The sequence below is a fragment of the Impatiens glandulifera genome, chromosome 6 (genome assembly GCF_907164915.1).
Source record: "Impatiens glandulifera chromosome 6, dImpGla2.1, whole genome shotgun sequence".
Classification (NCBI taxonomy): Eukaryota; Viridiplantae; Streptophyta; class Magnoliopsida; order Ericales; family Balsaminaceae; genus Impatiens; species Impatiens glandulifera.
In genome coordinates this window covers 10,727,069-10,748,460 of record NC_061867.1, presented here as the reverse complement: position 1 = coordinate 10,748,460, position 21,392 = coordinate 10,727,069, and the positions used below count along the sequence as shown (strand labels likewise).

General features: G+C 30.7%; 3 protein-coding genes across 3 annotated transcripts in view; all 3 read left to right on the top strand.

Moving 5' to 3' along the window:
* Positions 1-7,424, top strand: part of LOC124943135 (basic proline-rich protein-like) — a 55,093-nt gene extending 47,669 nt beyond the window's left edge. The window contains exons 7-8 of the mRNA XM_047483690.1: positions 5,662-6,232; positions 7,332-7,424. Coding sequence (XP_047339646.1) covers positions 5,662-6,232; positions 7,332-7,424 — 664 coding nt within the window. The remainder of the gene's footprint in view (positions 1-5,661; positions 6,233-7,331) is intronic.
* Positions 7,425-15,929: 8,505 nt separating this feature from the next.
* LOC124943134 (60S ribosomal protein L23-like) lies at positions 15,930-17,229 on the top strand. The gene is made up of 4 exons (XM_047483689.1): positions 15,930-15,942; positions 16,032-16,316; positions 16,985-17,026; positions 17,120-17,229. The coding sequence occupies exons 1-4, from the start codon at positions 15,930-15,932 to the stop codon at positions 17,227-17,229; spliced, it is 450 nt and encodes a 149-aa protein (XP_047339645.1).
* Positions 17,230-19,506: 2,277 nt separating this feature from the next.
* On the top strand, positions 19,507-20,519 carry LOC124943133 (protodermal factor 1-like). The gene is made up of 2 exons (XM_047483688.1): positions 19,507-19,542; positions 20,067-20,519. The coding sequence occupies exons 1-2, from the start codon at positions 19,507-19,509 to the stop codon at positions 20,517-20,519; spliced, it is 489 nt and encodes a 162-aa protein (XP_047339644.1).
* The last annotated feature ends 873 nt before the right edge of the window (positions 20,520-21,392 follow it).

Below are 21,392 nucleotides of genomic sequence, written 5' to 3'. Positions count from 1 at the left end.
TTTTATTAATTTTTTATGTTCCTAGGCCACATATTTCTGGCCTAGGTTAATGACTACATCTTGTTTTAATTGTGTGCCTTTTCTTTTTCACTTGAGCATTTTAAATAATGTTACTTAGAAGTGGATTTTCAATTATTATTTGCGACTGGTGAGATTCAAACCCTGGTGACAGTCGGGAGTACTAACCACTATACTACAACACCTTATTGTTATCTTTAAAATTGTTAATGTACTTGATATGACTTCACAATTATATATATATATATATATATATAATTGAACATAGTTTTATTATTCATTATCAAAACCATTTTATATCTAACATATTAAAATCACCGCTTATGTACATCTAGACTCTTGTCCAAATAATTCATTATTAACAAATGAGATCACTTTAAGTGTTCCGGTGAATGAAACTCTATTAAGTGAAATTAAGTTTTGAATTATTAAAAGTTTATAGATAAAAAACACCAAATGGACATAAATTATTTTATAAGTGACTATATTGTAAATTGACTGATATTGCTATGTTTCAAGGCTATAGGAACACAGAGATGTCCAATCATTTGCATATATGTATATAGATATACATGTAAGACTGACCTATCTTATAACTCTTCAAAACAGATTGTGAATTTTTTAGTTAAACTATGATTAATAGATTCTTTAAACATGAGTATGTTGTTGTCGCATTTGATGATTCATATTCATTTATACTATTAAACACTTCCCGGGAATGAAAGTTATAAAAGAAAAAGTTAAGAGTGTCAAAAGTTGAGTAGGAGTCATAGTCATACAAGAAGAGAGAAGTCATCCTGCTCTTTGTATACTATGATACATTGAACATGAATAGTGTTTCGACCACTTGATGAGCGAGAACTGAAAATGCATTGCCATGCTCGGATGGATTATTTGAACAATTCGTTTAATTGAAAGTTCAAAATCAGTGTACAAAAACATATTTGATAATATATATGAATTTTATCATATAATCAAATAAAACATTAAGAAACAAATGTATTTTATATTGAACACTTTAGTTTAAAGACAAGGGGAAGATTGAAAGAATTATGTCCTTTAATTTAATGTGTAATAACTAAACTTGGATAGAATAATTAATGGAGATAATTTAATCCAATTATTTTAGGAGTCATAATGTTGTGCTAGAATCAACTATGATTAATATGGTTAAACATATAGTTATTATAATTGAATTCTACGAGGTCAAATGTTAAGAGTTGACGAATTAGATTAAAAGAAAAGATAATATATTATGAAATAAAATAATATACGATCAAAAATTTAATTAAGGGAATGAGTTATGATTTTTAAATCTTTTCTCCTTAAATATTTTAGAGCCTATATATTCAGCCAGCAGCATCTCACCACCCTCTTCCATGGATGAAGGAGCTCTTAAGATATGGAATGCTTCAAATTACAGTATGGTTAAGTCATTTACGTCTCCAAGCGTTTTGTGTGTATAATTCATTTAGGTAGACTTTTCTTCATGTGTTTCTTGTGTATTTTTCATCTAAGTCGACCGGTTACTATTGCTCGTGTCACTATTTTTCATCTATGGTTTGGTCATTCGTGTCTCCTCTAGTTTTTTTTATAATTGTTTTTAAGTTTAAAAAAAAACCTTTTTAAATATGTATATTTTCAATATATAAGTGTTTTAATGTAGACTCATAACTGTGTCACAATACTTCTGAAAGTATTCACATTTTTTTAAAATACTTTATAGACAATTTTATTTTTTAATTAGGGAGAACTAGTTTTGACTATTTTCAATGTATCACTTAGATAGAGTACTTTATAGAGACCATTTAATATAAAAGAAATATTTGAATAATTTAAGATCTAAAACTTGATTTATTATTTTTTTCTACTGTATCAATAAGTTGTGTTACTACTTGCCTTATCCAATGTAATAAAAGTATTGTATTAAAAATCTAATATCCAATAAAGCAGTTATACACTTTAAGTAGTTATGATTTGTGAAGTTTGTGTAAGTTTCCAACATTATAAGAAAAATTCAACAAGTAGAGTACAAATTTTTACCTATAGTCAAAATGAATGTATTGAAAAAAATATTATACAAAATTTTCAATCTAAACCTATATAAATAATATCTAAAAATTATTTTCAAAATCTCAATCCCAAAGATGACAATAGACCTTAATAATTAAGTTTAATTAAATCATAATATTTATATATTTTATAAACATGAATGCAAATGTTATGCACATTTTGGTTGATAGTTTGTTTAATCAAAATTTTATAGAGTTCATATTCAATTTAAGAAAACATTTTGGGTATGAAATAAATATTTTCCAATTAATTTCATAGAGTTATTCTTTGTACATTGATTTTGTAGGAACAAGTCAAGAAAAAAATTAGAAAATGGTCATCTTAAATCCAAAAGAATAATTTCTCCAAGTCAATTCATATCAAATAATATTTTACATAAATCTTCTCAAATTAGTTTAAGCATACCACTTCAATGTTATGAATTGAATGATGTTAGGAGTTTGAATATTTGATGTTTTAGTGACATTTTTTTCCAGATAAATATACCAACAAATACGTTTTTAGATAAATATTTACTTGAAAGTATAACAGTCGAAGACAAGAGAATCTAACCGGGCTCGTGTGGATTAGTTAGACAGTCGAAGACAAGAGAATCTAACCGGGCTCGTGTGGATTATTTAGAGGAGCAAGGCGTGGGACTTTTATCTCTGATTAGGTGATTAGTGTAAAGATTTGATAAAATTTTTTGCTTTAAACCCATATCCAACAATAGAGCGGTATTGCAATTGATAAGATTAATAAATTAATTTTTAATTTGATGTAGATCTTATTTAAAATTGATGATATCTTTATAGGATAAATATATGAAATTAAAATAAAGTTTTTTGAAATATTAAAATATAAAATTTATTTTAAATTAAGAAATATTTATGTTTGTTTTATATAAGATATATTACTTGCATAAATTCTTTATATGTTTTAGAAATATGATCTGCATATAGTTTATTTTATTCTTCTTTTACACGATCAGTGTATTATTTTGTATTTTGTTATTTATTTTAATATTTTAATACAAAGAATAGAAGAAACATTGAAATCCAAGAAGGATGCAGACCAATGAAGTTGAAATCTTTAATTTACTGTGTGGACATATATCACATGCTAAAAAACTCGTAGTTTGAAAATTTTAACCTCGATAAGCGTGTTAATTAAAAAAAATAGAAACATTACTTTTAAAACATGTTACTAATTTTGACAACTTTTTAAAACTCATTAAAAATAATTAATTTTGGGTTTAATTTAAATAATTCAGAGATTTATGTTAATCAATCACAATTTAATTCTTTAAAAAATCATTTAGTTTAAACATAATTAATTTGAAAGATTATTTATTTTGAAATAGAGTTTTCAATAATTTTTTTTTAAAATCAATAAAAGTTGGTATACGTATACAAACGTATTGACTAGAGTTTCTTTTAGATAGTAATTTGGTGATACTCGGGAAAGGCTTTCGTGCTTCATCCTCCGCACCCATTTTAAAAAACGGTCTCTACTTATAAAGTTGGCTTTTAAAAATCGGTTGTATAACGTTAGAGTTTTATCCGATTATTCTTCCGATCCTAGTCATAGTTCTAGGTTTGAGCTTTATTTAAAATATGAAAACAAAATTTTTTAAAATGTTGGTACATGTTGTGAATGATAACTAGGGTGGAAATACCTAAAGAATACCCGTTATTTTTAAAGGCATTAGGATTTAAAAATAAACACCAAACGAGCCTTTATCGAAATATTTTTGTGGAAATATCCCAAAAATATTTAAAACGTATTTTCTATTTTTTTGGGATTTTTAGAAAATAATTCGGAGTCCTAAAACTACAAAAATAATTTTAGATTTTAAAAAGTGAAACCAAACAGGTCTTAAGAACGAAGTCCTAGTTTCGGAGTTCATTTTTATCGGTCGAGGTCGAAAGACCCTCGGTCTGGGTCGAGGAACCTCTCGGTCGAGGTTTGGGATCTTTGGTCTAAGAACCAAAGTCCCTCGGTTGAGGTGCTAAGGACTCTTGGTACTTGCCTGATCTTACCGGTCTAGGTGTAAAATCCTATCGGTCCTAGGTTAGCACGGGTCTAAGTTTCTCAATCGAGGTGTATAAACCTTTCGGTCTAGGACTAGCTCTAGGCTAGGTCCTTCGGTCCTGGGTTTTGGATTCCTCGGTCCTAAACTTGATATTCTCAGTCCCATGTTTAGAACTCTCAGGCCTAGGGTTAGGGAGTCTCGGTCCCGAGGGTAGGATTCTTGGTCCTAAAGTTAAGACTCTCGGTCCTATGGTTAGGGAGTCTTGGTCTCAAGGTTAGGACTCTCGGTCCTAGATCGGACCTCTCAGTCCTAGGTGAAAATCCTCGGTCGGATATCTCGGTCCTAACTCAAGAACATCGGTCTGAGGTTAATTTTTTTAATCCTAGGATTCAGTCCGGACCGAGGATCCTCGGTCGGATCTCTCGGTCCTCAGGAACATCAAATATTCATTTTTTTTAATTCGTTTTTTAGCTTTAATTCTTTGATCCAAGATCTTGAGTAGCTTCACAAAGTTTCCATGAAAATGTTGATAATCATCTCAAGGTATCAATCGACCTGGATGATGATCAATTTGTTTAAAACAATTTGTGATCAAAATTTGAGTTTTTAATTTTAAAGTTGTTTTGAAGTGAAAGGGGATATCTAATAGCTTTCTTATATCAGACCTACTTGATTGGTACCAAATTAAGAACAATGGTAGTTCGTTTTAACCAATTCAAAAACTCAAAAATTTAATTTTATTTTGAATATTTTAATTTTTATCAAATATAATCGGGATGGATCAAACATAATCCAAACAATTGCTCAACATGTTTTCAATCATGTTGTGAAGCTTTTTGGGCTGTGGTCAACATAATTAACCCAAGAACAGCAAATTCGTTTTTTTAAATTTTAAAATTCAAATTTGAGTTATTGTTATTTAGATCGATTGATTGGTTCTATCCTATTTAGATAGTTCCTAAATAATCATAGGAATATTACATCAATAAAACCTAATTTTGAATTCAAACTTCGACTAAAATGAGAAAAAATATTAAGAAAACTTTATGATTATACTCTTTTAATATTATTCAGTAAGAATTTAACATTAAATAAATAAGAAATTATGTTAAATGATCTCATTGTTTATATGATATTTTATTACTTTTTTATAAAATAAAAATTAAAACACCATACATATTATAATAATTAGTGACAAAAAAAAAATGTAATCATTATCTAGATGTAATTAATTGATCATTATCTATATGTAATTTATTCTTTCTCTAAAAATAATTGATCATTATCTGTAATAATAATTTAATAAATACATACCCATCTTTGAATAATGTGATAACTACTAATTTATAAAGTGGTCTTCAAAATTATAGTCATAATTATCTAATAGATTGCTATTAAATTTATTTTTTGGATTGCTATAAGTATTTGTGGTATTTGAGGTGTATTGAAGATAAAATTTAGAGTAATAAAAAAGTGCATTTCTCTATTGTTGAATCCAAAAATATGATGAAAATAGTGAACTTATTCTTATTTCTAATACTAACGATTTTCAATAGCTCTGTAGCTATACAGACACCCCACACACCGTGGACACCCCTTACCCTGCTGAAGCCGCCTACCCTGCCCACGCCGCCTACTCCGCCGACGCCGCCAACTCCGCCTACGCCGCCAACTCCGCCTACGCCGCCAACTCCACCTACGCCGCCAACTCCGCCTACTCCGCCAACTCCGCCTACTCCGCCAACTCCGCCAACTCCGCCTACTCCACCAACGCCGCCTACGCCCCACGCACCCCACGCGCCCCACGCGCCCCACGCGCCCCACGCACCCCACGCACCCCACGCCCCCCATGCCCCCCACGCACCCCACGCCCCCCATGCCCCCCACGCCCCCCACGCACCCCACGCACCCCACGCACCCCACGCACCCCATGCACCCCATACTCCGTGGAGACCCCGTACCCTGCCTAAGCCACCTACCCTGCCGACGCCGCCTACTCCGCCTACGCCTCCTACGCCCCCTACGCCGCCAACTCCCCCTACGCCGCCTACACCCCCTACGCCGCCTACTCCCCCTACGCCGCCTACTCCCCCTACGCCGCCTACTCCCCCTACGCCGCCTACTATTGTAATGGTCCTATACTTACTCTACTTATTGTTAGAAAATTCTTCAAAAAAATGTTTTAATACCAAAGATAATTATTATTTTAAATGCATTGTGGCTATTGTGCCCAATATGTTTCAATTTAAAAAAACATTTTTTAGATTAATAATTTATATTTCAGTAATTTTTAAAATTTTGATAAGATGTCCTAAACTATATGATCTAATTGCAGGTTAACTAAATTTTACCAAGTGCCAAAATGGTTGTCAAACAAGTTGTGGCAAATGAAGATTTCAGACTTATTTATTTAGATATTTGGTTCAATATTTGTGCTTCTTTATTTGTAACAGAATATATGGATTGAACAAGAAAATAAAATTATTACATTGATGTGATATTGAGATTTATTATTAATCATTTTATTGTTATTATTAACTTTTTATTATTTGATTTAATATTTATCTATTAAAAAATTAAAATACCTTAAAATGGAACAAAAAGACAAAATAATCATAATTATATATACAATTAATTATTATTTAATTTAATTGATCATTACATCTAACATTAATTTAAAAGTTAAAAAAATATAATCCAGATGTGAAAAGAAAGTTAAATTTTATTAACTCAAAAAGTTAAGATTACATAAATAACATGCTTTGAAATTAGTGTCATAAATAATTATTATTAAGAAGTGATTTTTAATATTAATGTCTAACTACGAATAGATTGCTATATTTTTATCTATTTTGTTTTAGTTGTGTCGAATCGTTATGACGATTTAGGCGCCGTATTACCGTACACAAATATATTTTTATTGATCATTTATATTTCAGTAATATTTTTAAATTTTGTTATAGATAGTTCAAAAAGTTAATAAGATAGTTCTAACTTATATGCATTCTTTACTATTATTTGATAAGTCAATTGCGCATTTGAGTTGTCACAACAAAACAAAAAGTTTATTTATTTTTGTTAATTCTCGAAGCGGATTTCGTGAGTCCACTCTTACAAGAGTAAAATAAGCTAAATATGCTTACACTATTATTAAATTAGTTTCATTTAGATTAATCATTGGCACCAATCCCCATTCTCTCTATTTTATTTCTTATTTGAGATTCAGGCTGCCAAGATCCATATTCCCAATGGCAGCAGTAGTGGAAATAGCAACCGTGGAGCAGCGACAATCCAACGGAAGACTATAATCATCCATTAGTTTATTTAATCAAGGTAAGTTTTTGTTATAGTTATGTTCTAGTTGTGAATCTTTTGTAATTGAGATTTTAGCTTAGAGACTTCACATTCATCGGCCCTTAAGACAATATTTTCAATTTTCTAAGTCACACTTGCATTATGGCTCAATTTCCGTCCAACAGTACATACGTTTTTCAGCCTCGAGGATTTCGTTTCAAAATTTTATCGCGAATAGATTTAAAATCCAATTTCCATTTAATTTAATGTGCAATTACTAACTTAAATAGAACAACTAATATAGATAATTTAATTAAAATTATTTTAAGAATCATAATGTTTTTCTAGAAGACAACAATAATTAATAAGGTTAATCCACTAACTATTATAATTGAGTTATAGGTTACATACTAAAAATTGACGAACTAGATAAAAGAAAAGAACTAGATAAAAGAAAAAAGATAGTTGATTATTAATATATATTAGATTTCATTATTAATATTAAATAATATTATTTATTTATGAAATAAAATAATATATAATTAAAGGTATATAGCTATTGAATTAATATTTTAAGGAATATTATTTATGTAAGAAATAAATAATATATAGTTAAATTTGTTAATTATGGAATTAAGATTTAAAAAAATATATTATTTATTTATGAAATAAAATAAAATAATATATATATGTATATATAATAAATTAAAAGGTTAATTAAGAAATGAGTTCTGATTTTTGAATCTTCCCACCTAAGTATTTTAAACCTATTTATATGATAGATATGTCAAGAGCTCTGTGACACATAAAGACATGTGACACATAAAGACAGGAGTATCATTACTTTATGAGATGTAATTAGTATAGAATCAATATACCAAATCATAGATTCAGTAACATATAAATTGCTTTTTGCCAACATTTAATATGTATTACAACCTTTACAAATTTTATTTTACTTTTTATATATATATTTTTTTAATTTCTTAAAACAATTGTAGGTCATGGTTCATAAACTAGGGTAGGTCTTCTAATCGGAATGGGTCAAACAAGATAGAGGTTACTCAAGTGAGCCTTAAATTTCTTCCCCACTCTGCTCTCTCTTTCATCAAAACCCTCTGTGGGGCTTACTATCAAATCTAATTGATTCATCGATCGATCAACAAAGTAATGGCCTCAAATTTCACTGATTCTCAACTGAAATGGATGTTTCTCATCGATGATTTGAACATGGATTCAAATCTTATTGTGTGTTCGCCGCCCTCTTTTCTAATGGTTGCTGCAAAGAGGATCATAAACTTCTTCAGGTTCTTAGTTTGTATTTTGTTATTTTTCAATCATTATGTGTGTTTCCATAAGCATCGACCAAACACCATGTTTAGGGGGAAATTAGAGAAAACATTTGATGTAGGGTTCATTTCATTTCGACTGCTACTTTTTCATTCACTTTAGGATTTTCTTTTCTAGGCGATCAAGAAATGGTCAAATCTAGTGCGTACATATAAGATATTGTCTCAAATGAGAGGAGTGAAGGATTCCAGATTTGCCTGAGATAAAACAAGAAAGAGTTGCAACACACGTGGAAAATTCTCAAGCTAAAAATTGCTTGCAGTTCCCAGTTGCTCATTGAATATATTTTCAAATAGTTGGTACCTTCTAATAGTATGAACATATTGCAGAATCTATAATGTATCTCACAAGCTAAAGATGATTGCACAACTTACAATCTTCTAGAAGTGCTAACCTTGATAAGGTGTCCGAAACAACTACCGGAAGCCACATAATACAAACACCTCAATTGTGTGAATCTAAACAACCTAAAAGTACAAGAGAAATCAATCATATTGATTTGTGCAAGAGTTTAGCTTTGGACAATGTATTATTCAAAGCATCAAGTGTTCTTGAGATCGTACAAAATCCCTTGACACTACATCATTTCTTACAATTCTATTTCACTTTTTTTAAATTTATATATTTGCATTAGAATATATCTTAGAAGTTGATGATGATTGCACAAGTTCCAATCTCCTAGAAATTGGTAACCATAAGAAGTTGTTGACAATATTTGATGCCATTCACAAAGAACAAACAACTCAATTGGTTGAATCTTTAGAATGTGAAAGTACAAAAACAATGGACAAGATTAAGTTGTGTAAAAGCTTAGCCCAGAACCATGCATTTATTACAAGTATCAAAGTTGGTCCTCTTAAAGGTTATATGTGTCGTGTTTTAGTCCTGCATCGTTCTAATGTCACTGTAAAGCTTGATTCACAACACAAAATTTTTACAGGTTGATGGAAGTTCTATATATTCTCTCTTGTTTCTTTCCTTGTTGTTATTTTCATATCTTATTTTTCTTTTTGCGGTTAAATGTGAACACCTAACAAAAGTTCGTGAAAAGAGTGATGCTTATTTTTCAAGGTTCTATTTATACCTAGTAAAACACATAGTTTTTTGTTTTTATATAATGAAGGATTATTTCTTTTTCTAACACGTTTTGCTTCTTGAAGTAAAAATACTGAGACTGCAAAGCCCTTTGATCTTTTGAGGACTCAAAATGATTTAGAAGGTAGAAACATGCAGAGCTATCTTAGCATTAATATCATGGATTTTTTTTTTCATTTAATGGTATCGACTTTTGATCCATAATTATTGTCTAATATATTTTCATAAGTTCATGTTAAAATGTCAACTTGAGCATTGTGTTATGTTATGAGCTTGTAAAAGTTGTTTTAATTTAAGACTTGGTTCCCTGCTTGATCTTAGCCTTTTGATGACTACCTTAGGGACAACATTTTTGAAAACGTTTTCTTTGAATGCATATTTTTCTTCTAAATATTTGGTGGTGGTTTTGGTCTTTACTATTTTCTTTCGGTGTTTCATATGTTATTGTCCCATTTGAAGATTGGATGGCATGAGTGGGTACATCTCTAGGAGTGGGTATATCAGCACATGGAGAAAGATGGGGTTCTAGTGGAATATACAAAAGTGATCTTATTTCTTAAGTTAGTTAGGTCTTTGGTTAATGTGTAATTTCTTTTCTCATTCTTTTTATTGAATAACTCTTTGAAAATTGGATTTTACTTAATGGGGTCCAATTAATTGACCATCTCTTTTATCTTTTTCTACATTTTATTTGTTGTACCAACATTTTTTTAGAGGATGCTCATAGTTGTGCATAGTCAAATGTCTGTTAGCATTTGTTAAGTATTTTTATTAATTTTTTATGTTCCTAGGCCACATATTTCTGGCCTAGGTTAATGACTACATCTTGTTTTAATTGTGTGCCTTTTCTTTTTCACTTGAGCATCTTTAAATAATGTTACTTAGAAGTGGATTTTCAATTATTATTTGCGACTGGTGAGATTCAAACCCTGGTGACAGTCGGGAGTACTAACCACTATACTACAACACCTTATTGTTATCTTTAAAATTGTTAATATACTTGATATGACTTCACAATTATATATATATATAATTTAACTTAGTTTTATTATTCATTATCAAAACCATTTTATATCTAACATATTAAAATCACCGCTTATGTACATCTAGACTCTTGTCCAAATAATTCATTATTAACAAATGAGATCACTTTAAGTGTTCCGGTGAATGAAACTCTATTAAGTGAAATTAAGTTTTGAATTATTAAAAGTTTATAGATAAAAAACACCAAATGGACATAAATTATTTTATAAGTGACTATATTGTAAATTGACTGATATTGCTATGTTTCAAGGCTATAGGAACACAGAGATGTCCAATCATTTACATATATGTATATAGATATACATGTAAGACTGACCTATCTTATAACTCTTCAAAACAGATTGTGAATTTTTTAGTTAAACTATGATTAATAGATTCTTTAAACATGAGTATGTTGTTGTCGCATTTGATGATTCATATTCATTTATACTATTAAACACTTCCCGGGAAAGAAAGTTATAAAAGAAAAAGTTAAGAGTGTCAAAAGTTGAGTAGGAGTCATAGTCATACAAGAAGAGAGAAGTCATCCTGCTCTGTGTATACTATGATGCATTGAACATGTGTTTCGACCACTTGATGAGCGAGAACTGAAAATGCATTGCCATGCTTGGATGGATTATTTGAACAATTCGTTTAATTGAAAGTTCAAAATCAGTGTACAAAAACATATTTGATAATATATATGAATTTTATCATATAATCAAATAAAACATTAAGAAACAAATGTATCTTATATTGAACACTTTAGTTTAAAGACAAGGGGAAGATTGAAAGAATTATTTTTAAAATACTTTATAAACAATTTTATTTTTAATTAGGGAGAACTAGTTTGGACTATTTTCAATGTATCACTTAGATAGAGTACTTTATAGAGACCATTTAATATAAAAGAAATATTTGAATAATTTAAGATCTAAAACTTGATTTATTAGTTTTTCTATTGTATCAATAAGTTGTGTTACTACTTGCCTTATCCAATGTCATAAAAGTATTGTATTAAAAATCTAATATCCAATAAAGCAGTTATACACTTTAAGTAGTTATGATTTGTGAAGTTCGTATAAGTTTCCAACATTATAAGAAAAATTCAATAAGTAGAGTATAAATTTTTACCTATAGTCAAAATGAATGTTTTGAAAAAAAATATTTATACAAAATTTTCAATCTAAACCTATATAAATAATATCCAAAAATTATTGTCAAAATCTCAATCCCAAAGATGACAATAGACCTTAATAATTAAGTATAATAAAATCATAATATTTATATATTTTATACACATGAATGCAAATGTAATGTACATTTTGGTTGATAGTTTGTTTAATCAAAATTTTATAGAGTTCATATTCAATTTAAGAAAACATTTTGGGTATGAAATATATATTTTCCAATTAATTTCATAGAGTTTATTCTTTGGACATTGATTTTGTAGGAACAAGTCAAGAAAAAAATTAGAAAATGGTCATCTTAAATTCAAAAGAATAATTTCTCCAAGTCAATTCATATCAAATAATACTTTACATAAATCTTCTCAAATTAGTTTAAGCATACCACTTCAATGTTATGAATTGAATGATGTTAGGAGTTTGAGTATTTGAGGTTTTAGTGAAACATTTTTTTTCCAGATAAATATACCAACAAATACGTTTCTAGATAAATATTTACTTGAAAGTATAATGAGGTACGACTATCTTTCCAACCAAGCAATCTGATTGTTTTTCTTTTTTCATTCGTCCTAACAGTCGAAGACAAGAGAATCTAACCGGGCTCATGTGAATCGTGTGGATTAATTAGAGGAGCAACACGTGTGAGACTTTTATCTCTGATTATGTGTAAAAATTTGATAAGAAATTTTGCTTTCAACCCTTAAAATATCCAACAATAGAACCGTATTGCAATTGATAAGATTAATAAATTAATTTTTAATTTGATGTAGATCTTCATTTAAAATATGATATCTTTATAGGATAAATATATGAAATTAAAATAAAGTTTTTTAAAATATAAAAATATAAAATTTATTTTAAATTAAGAAATATTTATGTTTGTTTTATATAAGATATATTACTTGCATAAATTCTTTATATGTTTTAGAAATATGATCTGCATATAGTTTATTTTATTCTTCTTTTACACTATCAGTGTATTATTTTGTATTTGGTTATTTATTTTAGTATTTTAATTAATTTTTAATACAAAGAATAGAAAAAACATTAAATTTAATAATTGAAATCCATGAAGGATGCAGACCAATGAAGTTGAAATCTTTAATTAACTGTGGACATATATCACATGCTAAAAAAACTGGTAGTTCGAAAATTTTAACCTCGATTAGCCTGTTAATTTTTTTTAAAAATAAAACATTACTTTTAAAACATGTCACTAATTATTGACAGTTTTTTAAAACTCATTAAAAATAATTAATTTTAGAGTTTAATTTAAATAATTCAAAAATTTATGATAATCAAATCACAGTTTAATTCTTTAAAAAATCATTTAGTTTAAACATAATTAATTTAAAAGATTATTTATTTTGAAATAGAGTTGCAAATTAATTTTTTTTAATCAATAAAAATTGGCATACGTATACAAACATTATGACTAGAGTTTCTTTTAGTTAGTAATTTGGTGATACTCGGGTTTCATCCTCAGTACCCGTTTTAAAAAATGGTCTCTACTTATAAAGTTGGCTTTTAAAAATCAGTTATATAACGTTAGAGTTTTATCCGATTATTCTTCCGATCCTAGTCATACTTCTATGTTTTAGATTTATTTAATATATGGAAACAAAAATATTTAAAATGTTGGTACCTGTTGTGAATGATAATTAGGGTGGAAATACCTAAAGAATATTAGTCATTTTTAAAGGCATTAGGATTTCAAAATAAACACCAAACGAGCCTTTATCAAAATATTTTGTGGAAATAACCCAAATATATTTAAAACGTATTTTCTATTTTTTCGGGATTTTTAGAAAATAATTTGAAGTCCCAAAACTACAAAAATAATTTTGTATTTTAAAAAGTGAAACCAAACATGTCTTAAGAACGGAGTCCTAGATCCGGAGTTCATTTTTATCGGTCGAGGTCGAAAGAGTCTCGGTCTGGGTCAAGGAACCTCTCGGTCGAGGTTTGGGATCTTCGGTCTAAGAACCAAAGTCCCTCGGTTGAGGTGCTAAGGACTCTTGGTCCTTGCCTGATCTTATCGGTCTAGGTGTAAAATCATATCGGTTCTGGGTTAACACGGGTCTAAGTTTCTTGGTCGAGGTGTATAAACATCTCGGTCTAGAACTAGCTCTAGGCTAGGTCCTTCGGTCCTGGGTTTGGGATCCCTCGGTCCTAAGCTTGATATTCTCAGTCCCATATTTAGAACTCTCAGGCCTAGGGATAGGGATTCTCAGTCCCGAGGGTAGGATTCTCGGTCTTAGGGTTAGGGTTTCTCGGTCCCATGGGTAGGATTCTTGGTCCTAAGGTTACGACCCTCGGTCCTATGGTTAGGGAGTCTTAGTCTCAAGGTTAGGACTCTCGGTCATAGGGATAGGACTCTTGGTCCTATGTCGGACCTCTCGGTCCTCGGTGAAAATCCTCGGTCGGATATCTCGGTCCTAACTCAAAAACATCGATCCGAGGTTAATTTTTTTGGTCATAGGATTCGGTCCGGACCGAGGATCCTCGGTCGGATCTCTCGGTCCTCAAGAACATCAAATATTATTTTTTTAATTCGTGTTTTAGCTTTAATTTTTTTGATCCAAGATCTTGAGTAGCTTCCATGAACATGTTGATCATCATATCAAGGTATCAATCGATCTGGATGATGATCAATTTGTTCAAAACAATTTGTGATCAAAATTTGAGTTTTTGATTTTAAATTTGTTTTGAAGTGAAAGGATATGTCTAATATCTTCTTATATCACACATACTTGATTGTTACCAAAATAAGAATAATGGTGGTTCATTTTAATCAATTCAAAAACTCAAAATTTTCATTTTATTTTGAACATTTTAATTTTGATCAAACATAATCAGGATGGATCAAACAAGATCTAAACAATTGCTCAACATGTTTACAATCATTTTGGGAAGCTTTTTAGGTTGTGGTCAACATAATTAACTCAAGAACAACAAACTAATTTTTTTTTATTTTAAAATTCAAATTTGAGTTAATGTTATTTAGACTGATTGATTGGTTCTATCCTATTTAGATAGTTCCTAAATGATCTTAGAAATGATTTACATCCATAAAACCTAATTTTGAGTTCAAACTTGACTAAAATGAGAAAAAAATATTAAATTTTTTTTATGATTATACTCTTTTAAGATTATTCAGTAAGAATTTAACATTAAATAAATAAGAAATTATGTTAAATGATTTCATTGTTTATATGATATTTTTTTATTTTTTTATTAAATAAAAATTAAAACACCATACATATTAAAATAATTAGTGACAAAAAAAAATGTAATCATTATCTAGATGTAATTAATTGATCATTATCTATATGTAATTTATTCATTCTCTAAAAATAATTGATCATTATCTGTAATAATAATTTAATAAATAAATACCCATCTATGAATGGGAAATTTGATGAAATGGCCCTCATAAGATGTCTAATTCCAAAAAAGGCCCACGGTTGATAAAGTTGGCAAAAAGGGCATTTTTGCCTTGTGAAAAGTCTGTAATACCCCTCGCGCGCCTGTTTTATCGCTCAATTACGAGAAATGTATTTCTCGCATTTGGTGCTCAATTACGAGAAATGTATTTCTCGCATTTGATGCTCAATTACGAGAAATATATTTCTCGCATTTGGTATTTCTCGCATTTGGTGCTTAATTACGAGAAATGTATTTCTCGCATTTTGTATTTCTCGCATTTGGTGCTCAATTACGAGAAATGTATTTCTCGCATTTGGTATTTCTCGCCTTTGGTATTTCTCGCATTTGGTAAATATTTTCCGGCCACGAACCCTAAATTTAGGGTTCTCATATAAATACTCTAAAACTCTAATTTCACATTGTCCTTGTATTCTGAAGCTGCCAAAATGTCGAAGCGAGGTTAGTGTTTTCACCTTCTATACAATTCTATGTTAACTACATGTTTAATACTTGATAGTAATTCAATGTTGAAAAACAACGTGTTTCAGGTCGCGGAGGATCGGCAGGAAACAAGTTCTGCATGTCACTAGGTCTTCCTGTGGCGGCTACGGTCAATTGTGCCGACAATACCAGCGCGAAGAATCTCTACATCATATCAGTGAAGGGGATCAAGGGTCGTTTGAATCGATTGTCGTTTGCTTTTGTGGGAGATATGGTTATGGCGACGGTGAAGAAAGGGAAACTTGATTTGAGAAAGAAGGTCATGCATGTTGTCATTGTTAGACAACACAAGCCTTGGCGCCGAAAGGATGGAGTGTTCATGTATTTTGAAGGTGTATTTTGAAGGTGATTTAGTAGATTCTTATTTTGTTTTGTGTTATAACTTGTTACTTGTTTAACCAATTTTTTGTTATTCTTTACTAGACCAGTTAGACTGAAGAACCCACTCTTTTCACGATCTGATTGATACAATCCCTTATTTGATTACAACTAGGGCGAATCAAACAATTTGAAAAGCATGCCCATTTCCACAAGTAAACAACTTAACCAAACAAAGCTCATCGTAATCAGATATCTGTTTTGACAATCAAAGTGCCATTTAGTTAGTGTACAATTTGACTTTTTGATTGATTGTCATGTCTCACTTCATCATCACAATGCCTTTAACCCCCTTCTTCATTGCAATTCACTTTTGTATGATAAACTCTCAATGTTGAAGATTTAGAAATAGTTTTTCTTTAGTATTGGTTTTCAAGGGTATTTGGGTATTGTATATACCCACTAAGATATTAAAGAAAGAGTATTATGGATAATGAATAGAGTTTATGGTATGATGAATGATGTATTTAGAAATACTATACTCACTTATTTGCGTTCAAAGTCTTACCTACTTCTTGGTCTTCTCCATTTTGAACAATCACAACACAATTTTTTTATATATGAAATTTGTTGATTGTAATATGTAAATATCTTGGTTGATAAATATGTTGTTACTATGCAGATAATGCTAGTGTGATAGTGAATCCTAAGGGAGAAATGAAAGGTAAAAAATGTCTCAAAATGTGTTAAATTACTATATCATCTTTAGGCCTCATTCATTCACTCACCATTATTTGTTTATTGGTAAAAAAACCAGGTTTTGCCATTATTGGTCCAATTGGGAAGGAATGTGCTGATTTATGGCCCAGAATTGCAAGTGCTGCCAATGCTATTGTCAATAAAGCCATGGGACTCTTTTGCTTTTAAAAAACTTGTCAATTTTGTTTTTTAATTCACAATTGAGATTAGAATCATATACCCTTTCAATTCTTGTGATACGCATAACATATTTATGAATGTTGATGTATGTGAGTGCTTTCAATTTTGGGTCATACCAAACATGCTATTCAAATATGTAAAACATCTAGTCAAGAAAATGGGGAATAAATAAAGCAGATGGTTAAAGGGTTTATATCTAATACCAACATATATAATGTCAACAATTCTTACAAGACAAAGAAAAAGCCGCAAAGAGTTTTTGTGTTCTTATCAAGGCCCATAGTTAGCCTCTTAATTTCTCCATAGTTAGTCTCTTATTGACATGATTCCATTAAGATTATAGTTGTTGAAGCATGAGTCTGTCGGATTGACATGAAATAAAGAAAAATCTGTATCTTTTATAGAGGATATTTTAGCTATCACTTTAAGAGATTGTGCATGTTTTATGATGAAAAATGCTTATAAATTTGTACTCGTAAAATGAAACCAAACAACGATTTGTCAATTATCATCTGATTTCGGTTTTTATATTTATAAAAGTATTTCAGAACAAGTATTTTCAGCCTACGGTCTTAATAACATAATGGGTTTAGCAAAAAAATAATAAACATTTGGATAGAAACTGACTGTAAGACTTCACAAATAAACTGTAATTTTCACTCAACAATCTAACTGTAAAAACTCCATAAATAAATTGTAATTGGCATAGTGTTTGCTTAAAGATGATGCAAAAGAGAGACATAAAGACAGTAATAGTTTACAAACTTAAACAGATTATGGTTCAACCCAACAAACATATTTCACTGTTCTTCGTCACTATCATTCCCGAAAACTGAAGCTATTAGAATCTTTGTCTTCTTCTTTGTCGAGCTACTGTTTGAAATCTGGCCAACATAAGAAGCTGCCTAATTAGGAAACAACAATGACAAGAGTCCCTACATAAGTAACAAGGAAAAATAATTGCCTCCCTTTTGTCTTAACTTGTTTTGCAGATTCTTGGACCTTGGCAGTAAAAGAAAACAACCAGGTAATAAAAACTGCACGAAATTCTCAAGACCTTCCAAACTTGATGATACAAATTCCCCTCAAAAGACACACATATAAAAGAAATATGTGCTGCCTTCTGCTAATAAATGTTGGTTTTGTAAAAAAAGAAGAAGCAAGCATCAATCTCCAATTATCCGGGTATGCACACATACAAACTACAAAAAGCACACCTCTCGTTTCTTAGCAATCTCCTCTGTCTCCTCTAACTCCACGTCAAGTTTCTTCCTTTGGATATTTTCTTCAGCAGTATAAAAATCATCCTCTTCCTGTTTTCCAACTCCCAATTTTGCATCCCGCATACCAGACCTTATTGGCTCAATTATTCCTTAATATAAACCGAAAAAATAACTTACTACCCAATTATTTGATAGAGAAAACATAACAGATGCACAAACAATGAAGTTCCTGAAGAAATGTTCAATTCTCGTGTCTATGTTGAGAGCCAGTTCACCCATAAAACTTTGCTATAACATATTATAATCAATCTACTTCAATAGGAGAATTGATGTTTATTTACCTTGTTCATCCTTCCCAAGACCTTTTCCTTTCCAACCCATCTTTTGGAGAAGCCTAAATCCAATATTAGAAGATGACAATTGTGTATTCAATGAAGCTTGTTCTACATTATCAAGATCAACATTTTCAGTAGGTCTGTGATTAATTGGCAGATAAAACACAAGAGTATGAATATCTGAAGTATATGTAAGACAATCAAATTTACTTTTGTAGAAATCCAACAACTAGCAACCTAAGAAATATCTCGATACTTACATCCACCTTTTCCGATAGTGTATCTCCCGGATTCGTTCCTTGTCTACTGTTATAGCATCTTTGGTGATTCATTTTATCCTGTATACATAAGACGAAAACTCTTAAAATTAAAGAAGAAACGAAAAAAAACCAAATTAATCACACAGAGAAAAGATCCAACTTTAGGGATTCGAATTTCTAATCTCATATAATACCAACCATTTCCTTCAAACCCAGTTGACATATCTAGCCAAGTCTGCATATTTGATGAAAGACCCAATCTCAAAGATTTAATAATTTGAAAGAACAAGATCTAGCTAGAGAATACATACAAGGCTTTAGAAGTGTGGTGTCGAGGTCGAAGCGAACATTGCGTTCGACAGTGACGGGGGCAAGTGGAGCCTCCGATGATAAGGTGTTCTTGTCTTGAGTCGTCGTCATGTATGTGTGTTAATCTGATATCCAGAGATGAATGCATCGCGATCGCGTCCTCCATTGGAGATTGTTTTTTCGTAGTTTATTGTAGATCGATTCGAAACCCTAGCCGTTTTCATATATTTTACAAATGTCCGAATCTCAATATATACTCAGATATACAAAATACGAGAAATACCAAATGCGAGAAATACCAAATGCGAGAAATACATTTCTCGTAATTGAGCGATAAAACAGGCGCGCGAGGGGTATTACAGACTTTTCACAGGATAAAAAGACAATTTTTGTCAACTTTATCCACCGTGGACCTTTTTTGGAATTAGACCTCTTATGAGGGCCATTTCATCAAATTTCCCCTTTGAATAATGTGATAACTATTAGAAAGTGGTCTTCAAAATTATTGTCATAATTATCAACTAATAGATTGCTATTAAGTTTATTTTTTGGATTGCTATAAGTATTTGTGGTATTTGAGGGGTATTGAAGATAAAATTTAGAGTAATAAAAAAAGTGCATTTCTCTATTGTTGAATCCAAAAATATGATGAAAATAGTGACCTTATTCTTATTTCTAATACTAACGATTTTCAATAGTTCTGCTATACAGACACCACACACACCGTGGACACCCCTTACCCTGCTGAAGCCGCCTACCCTGCCCACGCCGCCTACTCCGCCTACTCCGCCAACTCCGCCTACTCCGCCAACTCCGCCTACTCCGCCAACGCCGCCTACGCCGCCAACTCCGCCTACGCCCCATACACCTCACACACCCCATACTCCGCCTACGCCCCATACACCTCACACCCCACACACCCCACACACCCCACACACCCCACACACCCCACACACCCCACACACCCCACACCCCCACACACCCCATACACCCCACACACCCCATACACCGTGGAGACCCCGTACCCTGCCGAAGCCGCCTACCCTGCCGACGCCGCCTACGCCGCCAACGCCCCCTACGCCGCCTACACCGCCTACCCCCTACGCCGCCTACACCCCTACGCCGCCCACTCCCCCTACGCCGCCTACTAATGTAATGGTCCTATACTTACTCTACCTTTTGTTAGAAAATTCTTCAAAAAAATGTTTTAATACCAAAGATAATTGTTATTTTAAATGCATTGTGGCTTATTGTGCCCAATATGGTTCAATTAAAAAATCATTTTTTAGCTTAATAATTTATATTTCAGTAATTTTTAAAATTTTGATAAGATGTCCTAAATTATATGATCTAATTGCAGGTTAACTAAATTTTACCAAGTGCCAAAATGGTTGTCAAACAAGTTGTGGCAAATGAAGATTTCAGACTTATTTATTTAGATATTTGGTTCAATATTTGTGCTTCTTTATTTGTAACAGAATATATGGATTGAACAAGAAAATAAAATTATTACATTGATGTGATATTGAGATTTATTATTCATTTTAGTGTTATTATTAACTTTTTATTGTTTGATTTAATATTTATCTATCAAATAATTAAAATACCTTAAAATGGAACAAAAGAAAAAATAATTATAATTATATATACAATTAATTATTATTTAAGATAATTGATCATTACTTCTAACATTAATTTAAAAGTTAAAAAAATATAATCCAGATGTGAAAAGAAAGTTAAATTACATTAACTCAGAAAGTTAAAATTACATAGATAACATGCTTTGAAATTACCGTCATAATTGATTATTATTAAAAAGTGATTTTTAATATTAATATCTAACTACTAATAGATTGCTATATTTTTATCTGCTTTGTTTATGTTGTGTCGAATCATTATGATGATTTAGGCGCAGTATTACCGTACACAAATATTTTTTGATTGATCATTTATATTTCAGTAATATTTTTAAATATTGTTGTAGATAGTTGTAAAAGTTAATAAGATAGTTCTAATTTATATAC